We start from the raw sequence: 18,432 nt of genomic DNA, 5'->3' as shown, positions 1-18,432 counted from the left end.
GGTAGGGTGATATGAGGGAGAAAGAGAGAGAGAGAGTGAGTGATGGGAGAGGGTAGGGTGATGTGAGGGAGAGAGAGAGAGAGAGTGAGTAATGGGAGAGGGTAGGTTGATGTGAGGAAGAGAGAGAGAGAGAGTGAGTGATGGGAGAGGGTAGGGTGATGTGAGGGAGAGAGAGTGAGTGATGGGAGAAGGTAGGGCGATGCGAGGGGGAGAGAGAGAGAGAGAGAGTGATGGGAGGGTGGGGTGATGTGAGGGAGAGAGAGAGAGAGTGAGTGATGGGAGGGGGTGGGGTGAAGTGAGGGAGAGAGAAAGAGAGTGAGTGATGGGAGGGGGTGGGGTGATGTGAGGGAGACAGAGAGAGAGTGAGTGATGGGAGGGGGTGGGGTGATGTGAGGGAGACAGAGCGAGAGAGTGAGGGATGGGAGAGGGTAGGTTGATGTGAGGGAGAGAGAGAGAGAGAGAGAGAGTGAGTGATGGGAGAGGGTAGGGTGATGTGAGGGAGAGAGAGAGAGAGAGAGTGAGTGATGGGAGAGTGTAGGGTGATGTGAGGGAGAGAGAGTGAGTGATGGGAGAAGGTAGGGCGATGCGAGGGGGAGAGAGAGAGAGAGAGAGTGATGGGAGGGTGGGGTGATGTGAGGGAGAGAGAGAGAGAGAGAGAGAGTGAGTGATGGGAGGGGGTAGGGTGATGTGAGGGAGAGAGAGAGAGTGAGTGATGGGAGGGGGTGGGGTGATGTGAGGGAGACAGAGCGAGAGAGTGAGGGATGGGAGAGGGTAGGTTGATGTGAGGGAGAGAGAGAGAGAGAGAGTGAGTGATGGGAGAGGGTAGGGTGATGTGAGGGAGAGAGAGAGAGAGTGAGTGAGTGATGGGAGAGGGTAGGTTGATGTGAGGGAGAGAGAGAGAGAGAGAGAGTGAGTGATGGGAGAGGGTAGGGTGATGTGAAGGAGAGAGAGAGAGTGAGTGATGGGAGGGTGGGGTGATGTGAGAGAGAGAGAGAGAGAGAGAGTGAGTGATGTGAGAGGGTAGGGTGATGTGAGGGAGAGAGAGAGAGTGAGTGATGTGAGAGGGTAGGGTGATGTGAGGGAGAGAGAGAGAGAGTGAGTGATGGGAGGGTGGGGTGATGTGAGAGAGAGAGAGAGAGAGTGAGTGATGGGAGGGTGGGGTGATGTGAGAGAGAGAGAGAGAGAGTGAGTGATGGGAGGGGGTGGGGTGATGTGAGGGAGAGAGAGAGAGACTGATGGGAGAGGGTAGGTTGATGTGAGCGAGAGAGAGAGAGAGAGAGTGAGTGATGGGAGAGGGTAGGGTGATGTGAGAGAGAGAGAGAGTGAGTGATGGGAGAGGGTAGGGTGATGTGAGGGAGAGAGAGAGTGAGTGATGGGAGGGGGTGGGGTGATGTGAGGGAGAGAGAGAGAGAGTGATGGGAGAGGGTAGGTTGATGTGAGCGAGAGAGAGAGAGAGAGAGTGAGTGATGGGAGAGGGTAGGGTGATGTGAGAGAGAGAGAGAGTGAGTGATGGGAGAGGGTAGGGTGATGTGAGAGAGAGAGAGAGTGAGTGATGGGAGAGGGTAGGGTGATGTGAAGGAGAGAGAGAGAGAGAGTGAGTGATGTGAGAGGGTAGGGTGATGTGAGGGAGAGAGAGAGAGAGTGAGTGAGTGATGGGAGAGGGTAGGGTGATGTGAGGGAGAGAGAGAGTGAGTGAGTGATGGGAGAGGGTGGGGTGATGTGAGGGAGAGAGAGAGAGAGTGAGTGATGGGAGGGTGGGGTGATGTGAGAGAGAGAGAGAGAGAGAGTGAGTGATGGGAGGGTGGGGTGATGTGAGAGAGAGAGAGAGAGAGAGTGAGTGATGGGAGAGGGTAGGGTGATGTGAGAGAGAGAGAGAGAGAGAGAGAGTGAGTGATGGGAGGGTGGGGTGATGTGAGAGAGAGAGAGAGGGAGAGAGTGAGTGATGGGAGAGGGTGGGGTGATGTGAGGGAGACAGAGAGAGAGTGAGTGATGGGAGGGTGGGGTGATGTGAGAGAGAGAGAGAGAGAGAGTGAGTGATGGGAGGGTGGGGTGATGTGAGAGAGAGAGAGAGAGTGAGTGATGGGAGAGGGTAGGGTGATGTGAGAGAGAGAGAGAGAGAGAGAGAGTGAGTGATGGGAGGGTGGGGTGATGTGAGAGAGAGAGGGAGTGAGTGAGTGATGGGAGAGGGTGGGGTGATGTGAGGGAGACAGAGAGAGAGTGAGTGATGGGAGGGTGGGGTGATGTGAGAGAGAGAGAGAGAGTGAGTGATGGGAGGGTGGGGTGATGTGATTTAGAGAGAGAGAGAGAGAGAGTGAGTGATGGGAGGGTGGGGTGATGTGAGAGAGAGAGAGAGGGAGAGAGTGAGTGATGGGAGGGTGGGGTGATGTGAGAGAGAGAGAGAGAGAGAGTGAGTGATGGGAGGGTGGGGTGATGTGAGAGAGAGAGAGAGAGAGAGAGAGTGAGTGATGGGAGGGTGGGGTGATGTGAGAGAGAGAGAGAGAGAGAGAGTGAGTGATGGGAGGGTGGGGTGATGTGAGAGAGAGAGAGAGGGAGAGTGAGTGATGGGAGGGTGGGGTGATGTGAGAGAGAGAGAGAGGGAGAGAGTGAGTGATGGGAGGGTGGGGTGATGTGAGAGAGAGAGGGAGTGAGTGAGTGATGGGAGAGGGTGGGGTGATGTGAGAGAGAGAGAGAGAGAGAGAGAGTGAGTGATGAGAGGGTAGGGTGATGTGAGAGAGAGAGAGAGAGAGTGAGTGATGGTAGAGGGTAGGGTGATGTGAAGGAGAGAGAGAGAGAGAGTGAGTGATGTGAGAGGGTGGGGTGATGTGAGAGAGAGAGAGAGTGAGTGATGTGAGAGGGTGGGGTGATGTGAGAGAGAGAGAGAGAGAGAGAGTGAGTGATGGGAGAGGGTGGGGTGATGTGAGAAAGAGAGAGAGAGTGAGTGATGGGAGAGGGTAGGGTGATGTGAGAGAGAGAGAGAGAGAGTGAGTGATGGGAGAGGGTGGGGTGATGTGAGAGAGAGAGAGAGTGAGTGATGGGAGAGGGTGGGGTGATGTGAGAGAGAGAGAGAGAGAGTGAGTGATGTGAGAGGGTGGGGTGATGTGAGAGAGAGAGAGAGAGAGAGTGAGTGATGGGAGGGTGGGGTGATGTGAGAGAGAGAGAGAGAGAGAGTGAGTGATGGGAGGGTGGGGTGATGTGAGAGAGAGAGAGAGAGAGAGTGAGTGATGTGAGAGGGTGGGGTGATGTGAGGGAGAGAGAGAGAGAGAGAGTGAGTGATGGGAGAGGGTGGGGTGATGTGAGAGAGAGAGAGAGAGTGAGTGATGGTAGAGGGTAGGGTGATGTGAAGGAGAGAGAGAGAGAGAGAGAGTGAGTGATGGGAGAGGGTGGGGTGATGTGAGAGAGAGAGAGAGAGTGAGTGAGTGATGGGAGGGTGGGGTGATGTGAGAGAGAGAGAGAGAGAGAGAGAGTGAGTGATGTGAGAGGGTGGGGTGATGTGAGAGAGAGAGAGAGAGAGTGAGTGAGTGATGGGAGGGTGGGGTGATGTGAGAGAGAGAGAGAGAGAGAGAGTGAGTGATGTGAGAGGGTGGGGTGATGTGAGAGAGAGAGAGAGAGAGAGAGAGTGATGTGAGAGGGTAGGGTGATGTGAGAGAGAGAGAGAGAGTGAGTGATGTGAGAGGGTGGGGTGATGTGAGAGAGAGAGAGAGTGAGTGATGGGAGGGTGGGGTGATGTGAGAGAGAGAGAGAGAGAGAGTGAGTGATGTGAGAGGGTGGGGTGATGTGAGAGAGAGAGAGAGAGTGAGTGAGTGATGGGAGGGTGGGGTGATGTGAGAGAGAGAGAGAGAGAGTGAGTGATGTGAGAGGGTGGGGTGATGTGAGAGAGAGAGAGAGAGTGAGTGATGGGAGAGGGTAGGGTGATGTGAGAGAGAGAGAGAGAGAGTGAGTGATGGGAGGGTGGGGTGATGTGAGGGAGAGAGAGAGAGAGAGAGTGAGTGATGGGAGGGTGGGGTGATGTGAGAGAGAGAGAGAGAGAGTGAGTGATGGGAGAGGGTGGGGTGATGTGAGGGAGAGAGAGAGAGAGAGAGTGAGTGATGGGAGGGTGGGGTGATGTGAGAGAGAGAGAGAGAGAGTGATGGGAGGGTGGGGTGATGTGAGGGAGAGAGAGAGAGAGAGTGAGTGATGGGAGGGTGGGGTGATGTGAGAGAGAGAGAGAGTGAGTGATGGGAGGGTGGGGTGATGTGAGGGAGAGAGAGAGAGAGTGAGTGATGGGAGAGGGTGGGGTGATGTGAGGGAGAGAGAGAGAGAGAGTGAGTGATGGGAGGGTGGGGTGATGTGAGAGAGAGAGAGAGAGAGTGAGTGATGGGAGGGTGGGGTGATGTGAGGGAGAGAGAGAGAGAGAGTGAGTGATGGGAGGGTGGGGTGATGTGAGAGAGAGAGAGAGAGAGTGAATGATGGGAGGGTGGGGTGATGTGAGGGAGAGAGAGAGAGAGTGATGGGAGGGTGGGGTGATGTGAGAGAGAGAGAGAGAGAGAGTGAGTGATGTGAGAGGGTAGGGTGATGTGAGAGAGAGAGAGAGTGAGTGATGGGAGGGGGTAGGGTGATGTGAGAGAGAGAGAGAGAGAGTGAGTGATGGTAGAGGGTAGGGTGATGTGAGAGAGAGAGAGAGAGAGTGAGTGATGTGAGAGGGTAGGGTGATGTGAGAGAGAGAGAGAGTGAGTGATGGGAGAGGGTGGGGTGATGTGAGAGAGAGAGAGAGAGAGTGAGTGATGGGAGGGTGGGGTGATGTGAGGGAGAGAGAGAGAGAGTGAGTGATGTGAGAGGGTGGGGTGATGTGAGAGAGAGAGAGAGAGAGAGTGAGTGATGGGCGGGCGGGGTGATGTGAGGGAGAGAGAGAGAGAGAGTGAGTGATGGGAGGGTGGGGTGATGTGAGAGAGAGAGAGTGAGTGATGGGAGGGTGGGGTGATGTGAGGGAGAGAGAGAGAGAGTGATGTGAGAGGGTAGGGTGATGTGAGAGAGAGAGAGAGAGAGTGAGTGATGTGAGAGGGTAGGGTGATGTGAGAGAGAGAGAGAGAGAGTGAGTGATGGGAGAGGGTGGGGTGATGTGAGGGAGAGAGAGAGAGAGAGTGAGTGATGGGAGGGTGGGGTGATGTGAGAGAGAGAGAGAGAGAGTGATGGGAGGGTGGGGTGATGTGAGGGAGAGAGAGAGAGAGAGAGTGAGTGATGGGAGGGTGGGGTGATGTGAGAGAGAGAGAGAGTGAGTGATGGGAGGGTGGGGTGATGTGAGGGAGAGAGAGAGTGAGTGATGGGAGAGGGTGGGGTGATGTGAGGGAGAGAGAGAGAGAGAGTGAGTGATGGGAGGGTGGGGTGATGTGAGAGAGAGAGAGTGAGTGATGGGAGGGTGGGGTGATGTGAGGGAGAGAGAGAGAGAGAGTGAGTGATGGGAGGGTGGGGTGATGTGAGAGAGAGAGAGAGAGAGTGAATGATGGGAGGGTGGGGTGATGTGAGGGAGAGAGAGAGAGTGATGGGAGGGTGGGGTGATGTGAGAGAGAGAGAGAGAGAGAGTGAGTGATGTGAGAGGGTAGGGTGATGTGAGAGAGAGAGAGAGAGAGTGAGTGATGTGAGAGGGTAGGGTGATGTGAGAGAGAGAGAGAGTGAGTGAGTGATGGGAGAGGGTGGGGTGATGTGAGGGAGAGAGAGAGAGAGAGTGAGTGATGGGAGGGTGGGGTGATGTGAGAGAGAGAGAGAGAGAGTGAATGATGGGAGGGTGGGGTGATGTGAGGGAGAGAGAGAGAGAGTGATGGGAGGGTGGGGTGATGTGAGAGAGAGAGAGAGAGAGAGTGAGTGATGTGAGAGGGTAGGGTGATGTGAGAGAGAGAGAGAGAGAGAGAGTGAGTGATGGGAGAGGGTGGGGTGATGTGAGAGAGAGAGAGAGAGAGTGAGTGATGTGAGAGGGTGGGGTGATGTGAGAGAGAGAGAGAGAGTGTGATGTGAGAGGGTGGGGTGATGTGAGAGAGAGAGAGAGAGAGAGTGAGTGATGTGAGAGGGTGGGGTGATGTGAGAGAGAGAGAGAGAGTGTGATGTGAGAGGGTGGGGTGATGTGAGAGAGAGAGAGAGAGAGAGTGAGTGATGTGAGAGGGTAGGGTGATGTGAGAGAGAGAGAGAGAGAGAGTGAGTGATGGGAGGGGGTGGGGGATGTGAGAGTGTGTGTTTCAGGCGAACCCGTGTACAGGACCAGGGCCGCTGGCTCTTTACCTCGATGGTCTGTTTAGCTGGGTGGCCATCACGGAGAAGCTTGTCCCCTGTGTTCTGAATACTGTTCACCTTCTTCTCCTTCAGTTCCAGTTCCTTCATCAGCCCCTGGTTACAGACAGAGAGAGAGAGAAGTCAAACACACTCACCGAGACCCCTACTCACCGGACCTCCTAACACTACCGAGACTCCCCCACTCACCGAGACCCCTACTCACCGAGACCCCCCGACACTCACCGGACCCCCGGACACTCACCGAGATCCCCACTCACTGAGACACCCACTCACCGAGACCCCCCCACTCACCGAGACCCCCCCGCTCACCGAGAACCCCCGTCACTCACCGAGACCCCCCGTCACTCACCGAGACGCCCCCACTCACCGAGACCCCCACTCACCGGACCCCCGGACACTCACCGAGACTCCCCCACTCACCGAGACCCCCACTCACCGAGATCCCCACTCACTGAGACCCCCCCCACTCACCGAGACCCCCCCCACTCACCGGACCCCCAGTCACTCACCGAGACCTCCCCACTCACCGAGACCTCCCCACTCACCGAGACTCCCTGACACTCACCGAGACTCCCTGACACTCACCGAGACTCCCTGACATTCACCAAGTCCCTTAGTCACTGAGACCCCCACTCACCGAGACTCCTACTCACCGAGACTCCTACTCACCGAGACTCCCACTCACCGAGACTCCCACTCACCGAGACCCCCACTCACCGAGACTCCCCCGCTCAACGAGACCCCCACACTCGAGACCCCAACACTCGAGACCCCCCCCACTCACCGAGACCCCCCCACTCACCGAGACCCCCCCACTCACCGAGGCCCCCCCCCTCACCCTGAGACCCCCCTACTCACCGAGACTCCCCCCCAACTCACCAAGATCCTCCTACCCACCCCCCCCCCCCCCCCCCCCCCCCCCCCCACCGCCCCCCCCACCCTCTCACCAAGAGCCCGTGCCCTCAGTCCCCATTTCCCACTCAGCTCATCCTGTGCTGGTCAGTATCTCGATCAGTTATCGAATATCTGACTCGTACCGAATAATTATCCTTCTTGGCTGCCATGTTGGTGTTTCTCTCACTCCAATCGTAATTTACTTCCTCTTCCTCCTTATCATTCAGCCACATTAATTCCTTTGTCGCCATGGAAACAAACGTGTTCAAACTCTCCAGATTACGTAGACGGGACTTGGAGGAATTCTGGATCAATAACATTTCAGAATCAGTGTAGAATCAGCAGGAGTGAGAGAGAGAAACAGATAGAGAGAGGGGGAGAGAGAGAGAGAGAAACAGATAGAGAGAGGGAGACAGAGAGAAACAGATAGAGAGAGGGAGAATGAGTGAGAAAAAAGAGACAGAGAGAAAGAGAGATGGGGAAAGAAAAACAGAGTAAAAGACTGAGAGATAGAGAGAGAGACAGAGGGAAAGAAACAGAGAGAAAGAGAGATGGAGAGAGACAGAGAGAGACAAAGATAAAGAGAGAGACATAGAGAGAGAGACAGACAGATAGAGATACAGAGTCAGTGAAAAAGAGAGGGGCAGAGAGAGAATAAGAGAGAAAGAGAAACAGAGAGAAAGAGACAGAGGCTCAGAGAGAGATGGAGAAAGAGACAGAGAGCGAGAGATGTAGAGTGAGAGACAGAGAAAAACAGAGCGAGAAAATCAGAGAGAGAGACACAGAGATGGAGAAAGAAAGAGACAGAGAGCCAGAGGGAGAGACAGAGAGAGAAACAGAGAGTGAGAGATAGACACAGAGAGACAGAGACAAATATAAGGAGAGAGACGGAGGGATAGATACAGAGAGAGACATAGAGACAAAGACAGATAGAGAGAAAGAGAGGGACAGAGAGAGAGAAAGAGAGACAGAGAATAAGAGAGTGACAGAGAGACACAGAGAGAGACAAAGAAGGAGGAACAGAGTGAGAGACAGAGAGAGACACAGACAGTCAGTTCTGAGACAGAAAGATAGAGAAGAGACATAGCGACAGTGAGAGAGAGAGAGAGGGAGAGAGAGAGAGACAGAGAGAAAAAGAGAGAGGGAGAAGAACCAGTAGGAAGGCGAGTGGGGAGAGGAGAAAGAGGTGAAACAGTGGGGGGGGGGGGGGCAACGGGGGGGACAGTGGGGTTGGGTGGATGGGGTCACGGAGTGGATGGATGGGGGAAGCAGAGAGAGGGGAGTCGGGGAAGGGCAGCGGGGAGAGGAGAAAGGGGTGTGAGAGTGAGGGGGGTGATGGAGAGGGGTACAGGGATGACAGGGCAGTGGATGGATTGGGGTTGGGGGAGACGGCGTCAATCATGTTGCTACCAATTCTGATCATCCCGCAGCGTCTCTGCCACGCTGTGATTGGAGGGTTTTAGCGAGCTTACACCGTGATTGGAGGGTTTTAACGAGTGGACACAGTGATTGGAGGATTTAATGAGTGGACACGCTGTGATTGGAGGGTTTGAGAGAGTGGACACAGTGACTGGAGGGTTTAGCGAGTGGACACGGTGATTGGAGGGTTTTAGCAAGTGGATGCACTGTGATTGGAGGGTTTTAGTGAGTGGACATGCTGTGATTACAGGGTTTTAGAGAGTGGACACAGTGATTGGAGGATTTAGCGAGCGGACATGGTGATTGGAGGGTTTTAGCAAGTGGATGCACTGTGATTGGAGGGTTTTAGCAAGTGGACGCACTGTGATTGGAGGGTTTTAGCAAGTGGATGCACTGTGATTGGAGGGTTTTAACGAGTGGATACAGTGATTGGAGGGTTTCAGCCATTGGACACGCTGTGATTGGAGGGTTTCAGCGAGCGGAGACGCTATAATTGGAGGGTTTTAGTGAGCAGACACAGTGATTGGAGGGTTTTAGCGAGCGGAGATGCTGTGATTGGAGGGTTTGCGCGAGTGGACACAATGATTGGAAGGTTTCAGCAAGCGGAAATGCTATAATTGGAGGGTTTTAGTGAACGGACACAGTGATTGGAGGGTTTTAGTGAGCGGAGATGCTGTGATTGGAGGATTTTAGGGAGTGGACACAGTGATTGGAGAGTTTCAGCGAGCAGAGATGCTGTGATTGGAGGGTTTTAGGGAGTGGACACAGTGATTGGAGGGTTTCAGCGAGCAGAGATGCTGTGATTGGAGGGTTTTAGGGAGTGGACAAGGTGATTGGAGGGTTTTAGCGAGTGGACACAGTGATTGGAGGGTTTCAGTGAGCGGAGACACTATAATTGGAGGGTTTCAGCGCGCAGACATGGTGGTTGGAGGGTTTCAGCGAACAGAGATGCTGTGATTGGAGGGTTTGAGCAAGCGGAGATGCTGTGATTGGAGGGTTTCAGTGAGCGGAGATGCTGTGATTGGAGGGTTTTAGCAAGCAGAGATGCTGTGATTGGAAGGTTTCAGCGAGCAGCGATGCTGTGATTGGAGGGTTTTAGCGAGTGGACACTGATTGGAGGGTTTTAGTGAGCGGACAGTGATTGGAGGGTTTTAACGAGTGGAGATGCTGTGATTGGAGGGTTTTAGCGAGTGGACACAGTGATTGGAGGGTTTGAGTGAGTGGACAGTGATTGGAGGGTTTCAGCGAGCTGAGATGCTGTGATTAGAGGGTTTTAGCGAGCCGACACACTGATTGGAGAGTTTCAACAAGTGGAGATGCTGTGATTGGAGGGTTTCAGCGAGCAGCGATTCTGTGATTGGAGGGCTTTAGCGAGCAGACTTGGTGATTGGAGGGTTTCAGCAAGTGGACATAGTGTTTGGAGGGTTAGTGAGCAGACAGTGATTGGAGGGTTTCAGCAAGTGGAGATGCTGTGATTGGAGGATTTCAGCGAGTGGAGATGCTGTGATTGGAGGGTTTCAATGAGTGGAGATGCTGTGATTGGAGGGTTTTAGTGAGCAGACAGTGATTGGAGGGTTTCAGCGAGTGGAGATGCTGTGATTGGAGGGTTTCAGCGAGTGGAGATGCTGTGATTGGAGGGTTTGAGTGAGCACACATGGTAATTGGACGGTTTGAGTGAGCGGAGATGCTGTGATTGGAGGGTTTCAGCGGCCGACACTCACCAGCAGTTTAGCATACTGAAGGTCCAATTTGCCAAGGTAATCACGATATGCATTCTGATTGCCAGGAGATAACTGGAGCTGCAAATATTAAACACAGAGATTACTGACCCCTGGGGAACTCCACTACAAAATGCATCATCTCACACTTCTCCTCATTGAACTTCATCTGCCTCCTACCTGCCCACTCCACCAACGTATCTATGTCCTCTTGAAGTTCCACACCATCCTCCTCACAGTTCACAACACTCCCAAGCTTCATATCAGCCGCAAACTTTAAAATTGTCCCCTGCATACCAAGATCTAGATCATTAATATATATCAGGAAAAGCAAGGGTCCCAATACTGACCCCTGGGGAACTCCACTACAAACCTCCCTCCAGCCCGAGAAATATCCATTGATCGTTACTCTCTGCTTCCTATTTTTCAGCCAATTTTGTAACCACGTTGCTACTGTACCTTTTACTCCATGAGCAATAACTTTTCTCACAAGTCTGTTGTGTGGCACTGTGTCAAATGCCTTTTGAAAGTCCATGTACACCACATCAACAGCATTACCCTCATCCACCTTTTCTGTTACCTCTTCAAAAAGTTTCAGCAAGTTAGTTAAACACAATTTCCCCTTTAGAAATCCAGGCAGATTCTTCCTTATCAACCCATATTTTTCCATGTGACCACTAATCCTATCCCAAATAATTGTTTCTAGAAGCTTGCCCACCAAATGGGCAAGTTCCTCAGGGTAGTGTCCTCGGCCCAACCATTTTCAGTTGCTTCAGCAATGACCTTCCTTCCATCATAAGGTCAGAAGTGGGGATGTTCGCTGATGATTGCACAATGTTCAGCACCATTCGAGACTCCTCAGATACTGAAACAGTCCATGTCCAAATGCAGCAAGACCTGGACAATATCCAGGCTTGGGCTGACAAGTGGCAATTAACATTTGCGTCACACAAGTGTCAGGCAATGACCAACTCCAACAAGAGATCACCCCTTGATTTTCAATGGCATTACCATCACTGAACCTCCCACTATCAACATCCTGGGGGTTTCCATTGACCAGAAACTGAACCGGACTAGCCATATAAATACTGTGGCTACAAGAACAGGTCAGAGGCTGGGAATCCTGCAGCGAGTAACTCACCTCCTGACTCCCCAAAGCCTGTCCACCATCTACAAAGTACAAGTCAGGAGTGTGATGGATTACTCCCCATTTGCCTGGATGAGTGCAGCTCCCACAACACTCAAGAAGTTTGACACCATCCAGGACAAAGCAGCCCGCTTGATTGGCACCACATCCACAAACATTCACTCCCTCCACCACCGACACACAGTAGCAGCAGTGTGTACCATCTACAAGATGCACTGCAGGAATTCATCAAGGCTCCATAGACAGCACCTTCCAAACCCACAGCCACTACCATCTAGAAGGACAAGGGCAGCAGATAGATGGGAACACCACCGCCTGGAAGTTCCCCTCCAAATCACTCACCATCCTGACTTGGAAATATATCACTGTTCCTTCACTGTTGCTGGGTCAAAATCCTGGAACTCCCTCCCTAACAGCACTGTGGGTGTACCTACACCACATGGGCTGCAGCGGTTCAAGAAGGCAGCCCCTTCAAAATTTCACCCCTTATTTTATGCTCTTCCAATGTTCTTCTGACCAAAATGCATTAGATGATTATTTGAATAGAAACAATTTGCAGGGGTATGGGGAAAAGGCAGGGCAATGGCACTAGGTTATAATGCTCATTTGGAGAGCTGGTGCAGACATGATGTGCGAGTGTTCCTGTGAGTGAGTGTTCCTGTATCTGTGTATACCTGCGTGTGCGAGTGTTCCTGTATCTGTATATACCTGTGTGTGCGCGAGTGTTCCTGTGTCTGTGTATACCTGTGTGTGCGCGAGTGTTCCTGTGTCTGTGTATACCTGTGTGTGCGCGAGTGTTCCTGTGTCTGTGTATACCTGCATGTGTGAGTGTTCCTGTGAGTGAGTGTTCCTGTATCTGTGTATACCTGTGTGTGCGAGTGTTCCTGTATCTGTGTATACCTGTGTGCGCAAGTGTTCCTGTATCTGTGTATACCTGTGTGTGCGAGTGTTCCTGTGTTTGTGTATACCTGCGTGTGCGAGTATTCCTGTGTCTGTGTATACCTGTATGTGTGGGTGTTCCTGTGTCTGTGTATACCTGTGTGTGTGGGTGTTCCTGTGTCTGTGTATACCTGTGTGTGTGGGTGTTCCTGTGTCTGTGTATACCTGCGTGTGCGAGTGTTCCTGTGTCTGTGTATACCTGTGTGTGCGAGTGTTCCTGTGTCTGTGTATACCTGCGTGTGCGAGTGTTCCTGTGTCTGTGTATACCTGCGTGTGCGAGTGTTCCTGTGTCTGTGTATACCTGTGTGCGCGAGTGTTCCTGCGTCTGTGTATACCTGTGTGTGTGGGTGTTCCTGTGTCTGTGTATACCTGTGTGTGCGAGTGTTCCTGCGTCTGTGTATACCTGTGTGTGTGTGAATGTTCCTGTGTCTGTGTATACCTGCGTGTGTGAGTGTTCCTGTGAGTGAGTGTTCCTGTGTCTGTGTATACCTGAGAGTGTGGGTGTTCCTGTGTGCGTGAGTGTTCCTGAACTCTCACCTCATCAGCTCGGGCCCTCTCGATTTTGGCTCGGAAATCCTCGATGGACTGGTGCAGTCCTCGATGCCCCCCGAGTTGGGACTGCACTGTGGGCAGGTCCACGCCCCACTCGGCCGCCTCGAGACGCCGCTGGTTCTCCTCAATCCACTCCAACAAGTCCTGGATGTATTTCAGTGTTGCTCCATCCATCGCTGGGATGCTCTTTGTTTGGTTCACCAATGTGAATGAATGAATAGGGGGCTGGGCTCCAGACTTAAATCGCATAGAATAGTCTGTACGAGTCGCAACCAAGAACTCATGAAGACGGAACACCCTGAAACACAGGAGTAGAATTACTGACAGAACATTCTATACGTTCACCTGGAGCTAAGACATAGGCTCCCAGAGAAAAGGCTGGAAATAATGCATGGAACTCCCTCCTACAACTGGTAATGCTCAGTGGCTGGGAAGAGGAGCTACTCGGTGACAACCCAACTGGTCCTGCCCAACGGACTGACCCCAGTCCTAACCCTGCCCACTTACCCCACACACTGACCCATCCATCCCACTGACCCCACTCAGCTCCCTGATTCCACCCAGCCCCGAACCTGCCCAAGACCAAGCCCACCCTCTGACCCTGCCACTGGGCCTCATCCAGCCCACTGGCCCCTCCCCCGATCTTGTCCAGCCCTCTGACCCTTCCCGCCCTGCCCAGAACACTGCTCCTGCCCCTGACCATGCCCCTGACCCTTCCCCAACCCCACCCGGATCTCTGACCCTGCCCCTACCTGCGGTACATCTGCTCTGCCTGTAGGTGTCGACCATCCTTCAGGGTCTGGACATCATTGAAGAGGCTCCGAATCAAACTGTCCGACTTGTCCAGGTCATGTTCCAACATGGCAACGTTCTGAGCTGGTTTCCCTGCGTTAATCAAATGGATATCCTGCCAAAAGAAAGGGGGTCTGTCACTCAATGTTTCTATGTGTACACTCTCTCAGTCCAAATACACACTCTCCACACACTCTCTCCATGTTCATTTTCTTTCTATTTATTTCTCCTCATCTACATTCTCTCTCTCTCTCTCCCCAATATGTTTGTTTTACTCCATCATCTCCCTGGGGCTGTGACATCGTCTTGCTTCTTCTCTGCGTTTATTCAATCTTCCTTCAGTCCACGTTTCAATGTTATCAATGATTTTTCCTCCTTCTCTCCTGCTTTTACCCTCACTTTCTCCTTCAGGTTTTGCCAGAAGGCTGTCAGGTCTTTGGTTCCAATCTCCATACTGGTCTATCTTTCTCTCTCTAACTGTACTTAGTAACCCTTTTGATTCCTGAACTTCTACTCTTGACCTAATTGGTCTTTCTGACCATCCAGCTGGTTCCCAGTACCCTCCACCATTGCCACATTTCAAAACCGTTCTCCTCCTTTCATCCCTTTCTTCCGAGTCCCAACTGTCACATCCAAACAGTGCAATGCTCCACACGAGTAACTGGACTGGATGCTTTCCCAGCTTTGGGCTGATGCTTTTGGGCTTCCAGATGCTAATTAAGTCACTGGTCACACCTCTTGCTGTATCCAATCTAATGAGGATTTAATTCTTATGAACAAGGATATATGAACAAGAAGCAGTAGGCTATTCAGCCCCTCGAGCCTGCTCCACCATTAAATAAGATCATGGCTGATCTGAGAGTAACCTCAAATCTGCATCCCCCTACCCCTGATAACCTCTCACTCCCTTGTTTACCAAGAATCTATCCAGCTCTGCCTTAAAAATATTTAAAGACTCTGCTTCCACCGCCTTTTCAGGAAGAGAGTTCCAAAGACTCACAACCCTCTGAGATGTAACTTGAATATAGCTTTGGTGTTTGTCAGTGAGCCAAGGTATTTGAATTTGTCCACTGCCTGTCTCTTGGTGTTTCCAGTCCGGGTGTTTCCATCACATTTCGAGCTGTAACGTTGGTCTTTGCCTCATTTATGTTCAGTCCAAACGACTCAGTCTTTTGACTACACCTGCCACATTCTCCCGCTTTTCCCTCGTTCTGGCAATGTGTGGCGTCATCTGCATACCTGAGAATCCATATACTGCGACCTCCTATGAAACAGCCACATCTCTCTGCTCACTCTTCCTGTGCCATCTTTATTATCTCCTTCCCCATAGCCTCAAACAGCAAGAGGGACAGAAAAGACCTATGCCTGACTCCATACCCATCTCCAGCTCTGTCGAATCCTAAAACATTTCTGCATGGCTCTTGTATTAGCTGACTGACCCTATGCTTGTGTGCAGAAATCTCATGGAGAAGTATAAAGATAAGCAGAGAGCTCAACCTTGACTCATGTTCAGTAACAATGCCAAAGCTCTCGACACAGCCCAGCATGAAGCTCAGCTTATAGACTTGGTCTACCCAAACATCTGGTGTGGCTAATACATGAGCTAGGCAGAAAGGCTTCAGGAGTCTCCATGTACATTTCCTCTCTTTCTCTCTCTTCTCATGTAAATTCTCTCTCTTGTCAAGAAGATATAATAATGTTATTGGAAGTTATTTTAAAATAGAATCCTAGTGGGATCTGTGTCTATGTGTGTCTTAATTGGATTAAAGCCAGCTAGTCTGGGTACTTTGATGTATAGTAGTTTTGAGATGATAATTAGGTAGACATAAGGAGGGTAGAAGGTAAAGTGTAAATCTGCATTTGTTAAAAGACTGTAGGTGAAATCTTGCATCTAGCCAGAAGACGCCAGGCAAAGTGTTTATTTTTCAGCTTACCAATAAAATTGGTGGATGAAAGGATGATATTATTAGAAGAGGTAAAGTTACAAGTCCAGTGATACAATGGAAAATATACAAAAAGAAAAATATGTATAAAGGAGAAAGGAGATTGTGTATAAGGGAGAGGCATTTTAAGATTCAACAAGTGTGAGAAGCCTCCAGCCTGTAAGCCTCAAACTGCTGTCTGCAAGGACCCAGAGCTGAAAGAAACTCATTTTGAATGTGACTGTCCAGGTTGTGCTTTGCCAGGTGTCTGTTTAAATCTGAGTTTTACTGTTGCCTTAAGGGGGGTGTAACTGAGAGTCAGATTAATTAGGAGATTTTTGTAGTTATTATAGTGGTAATTTTGAAGATGCATGTATGAGCTTACAATCCTTCTTGTATTAATAAATGTTTAATTTAATCATATAAAAAAAACTTTTGGAGACTTGGTGGTCTTATTACTACTGAATTCAAAGCCTGCATCTTGAAACATACAAATTGCAAAAATTGGTTATGACAGTTGTTTCAAGTTTCCCTCCAGGATTTGAGCAACTCAGCATTTACCATTGGCTGTGCCATAATATTGTCTTCATGTACACTTTCTCTCTATCTCTTACTCTTCCCATAAACACACTCCCTCATCATTCAAACTTGCTCTGTGTCTTGCTCTTCCTGTGCACTCTATCTCTCTCCCTGGGTACATGCTCACTCTAGGTCTATCTCTCTCCCTGTGTACACCTTCTCCGTCTCTGGGTACATGCTCACTCTAGGTCTATCTCTCTCCCTGTGTACATTCTGCCTCTTTCCCGGTGCACTCAGATATTTTGGAGTCACTCACTGATTTGAGGAGTGCGTCAGATTGTTTGAGTTGTTCCTCACACAGGTTTGATTCCTGCTGAAGCCTCAGGATAATCCTCTGGAATCGCTCCACTCTACAAAGAACAAGAACAAGGGCACCAATCAGAACAAATTATCACTGACTCAATAACAGGATAACCGTCAACTGGGTTCTGAATCTAACAGAACTGACCCCCAGCCTGTCAGACTTCTGAAACAGCAGAGGGGTCAGAGTTATGACTGGCCAGGGCTCAGTGATACGGTTTGTTGTAAATGATCATTTTTCAGACTGACCGATGGTAGACAGTGTCAGTGTCAGGATAACTGCTTTTATTGATACATATAAATGGAAATCAGAGTAAAGTTTCAAAATTTGCTGATCATAGTAAACTTGAAGGAGTGGCAAACAGTGAGGATGATATGAATTAGCTGTAACGGGACAGGGGTAGGCTACCAGAATGGGAAGACAAGTGGTAGATGGCATTTTGGACAGCGAAGTTTCATGTGATGCATTTTGGTAGAAGGGATATGGAGAGACAATTTAGACCATCTAGGACAAAGCAGCCCGCTTGATTGGCACCACATCCACAAACATTCACTCCCTCCACCACTGACGCACAGTAGCAGCAGTGTGTACCATCTACAAGATACACTGCAGGAATTCAACAAGGCTTCTTAGACAGCACCATCCAAACCCATGACCACTACAATTTAGAAGGACAAGGGCAGCAGATAGATGGGAACACCACCACCTGGAAGTTCCCCTCCAAGTCACTCACCATCCTGACTTGGAAATATATCACTGTTCCTTCACTGTCGCTGGGTCAAAATCCTGGAACTCCCTCCCTAACAGCACTGTGGGTGTACCTACACCACATGGACTGCAGCGGCTCAAGAAGGCAGCTCACCACCACCTTCTCAAGGGCAACTGGGGATGGGCAATAAATGCTGGGCCCAGCCAGCCAAGCCCACATCCCGTGAATGAATAAAAAAAAGCTTAATGTCACAGTTCTAAAGAATGTGCAGGGACAGAGGGGCCTGGAGGTTCATGTACATCGATATTAGAAGCTGGAAGGGCATATTAAGAGAGATAGCAATGTGTACGGGATCTTGGATTTCATTAATAGAGGCATTGAGTACAAAGGCAGGGAAGTTCTGCTGAATCTTTATAAAGTTCTGGTTAGGCCACAACTCGAGTCTTGTGCCCAGTTCTGGACACCACACTTTAGGAAGGATGTGAGGGTCCCTGAGAGGGTGAGAGAGGATTTACCAGAACAGTTCCAGGGATGGAGGGGAATGGGGATGGTGGTTAGTTCATTTCAAAAATAGCTGTTTACCGCGACTCGCTGTTTTCTGTCCTTGAGCCAATTTTTTTTTATCCAATTGGACAGAGTCTCCTATCCATGAGCCTCAATTTCATCAACCAGCCTTTTAAGTGGTACTTTGTCAAACACTTTCTTAAAATCCAAATAGACAATATTGACGACGTTCCCTTCATCAAGCTTCTCTGTTACTTATCAAAAAAATTCAATTCTATTAGTCAGGCGTGATGTGCCTTTTACAAATCCATGCTGGATCCTCTTAATGAACTCAAACCTCTCCAACAGCCCAGTGATTATTTCCCCGATTATTGTTTCTGAAACCTTTCTCACCGTTCATGTTAAACTGACCGGCCTGTAGTTACCAGCACTGCCCTTACACCCATTCTTGAATAAGCCTGTCACATTTGCACTCTCCAATCCCCTGGCACCTCCCCTGTATCCAGGGAAAATTGGAAGATTAAGACAGGCCATTTCACTATCTCCACCCCCACTCCCGTTAGCAACCTGGGATGCAAGTCCTCCGGAGCAGGTGAGTTATCCATCTGAGCGTGTCCATCTTCTCCAGGACATCTTCCCTCTCAATTTTCATCTGAAGTGACAATATGTGAGCTATAGAGAAAGGGCAGGGTGATGGG

General features: G+C 50.7%; 1 protein-coding gene across 8 annotated transcripts in view; it reads right to left on the bottom strand.

Annotated features, from left to right (window-relative positions):
* The window catches only part of LOC121275851 (plectin-like), a 253,127-nt gene that overhangs the window by 80,750 nt on the left and 153,945 nt on the right, over positions 1–18,432 (bottom strand). For all 8 annotated transcript variants that reach the window (XM_041183572.1, XM_041183574.1, XM_041183576.1 and 5 more), the window contains 6 exons: positions 16,477–16,570; positions 13,680–13,834; positions 12,913–13,225; positions 10,293–10,370; positions 7,296–7,457; positions 6,247–6,351 (listed from right to left, as the gene is read on the bottom strand). In XM_041183572.1, the coding sequence (XP_041039506.1) occupies positions 6,247–6,351; positions 7,296–7,457; positions 10,293–10,370; positions 12,913–13,225; positions 13,680–13,834; positions 16,477–16,570 (907 nt within the window). The remainder of the gene's footprint in view (positions 1–6,246; positions 6,352–7,295; positions 7,458–10,292; positions 10,371–12,912; positions 13,226–13,679; positions 13,835–16,476; positions 16,571–18,432) is intronic.

Source organism: Carcharodon carcharias, chromosome 3 (genome assembly GCF_017639515.1).
Source record: "Carcharodon carcharias isolate sCarCar2 chromosome 3, sCarCar2.pri, whole genome shotgun sequence".
NCBI lineage: Eukaryota > Metazoa > Chordata > Chondrichthyes > Lamniformes > Lamnidae > Carcharodon > Carcharodon carcharias.
This window is presented reverse-complemented; position numbering and strand designations above follow the sequence as displayed.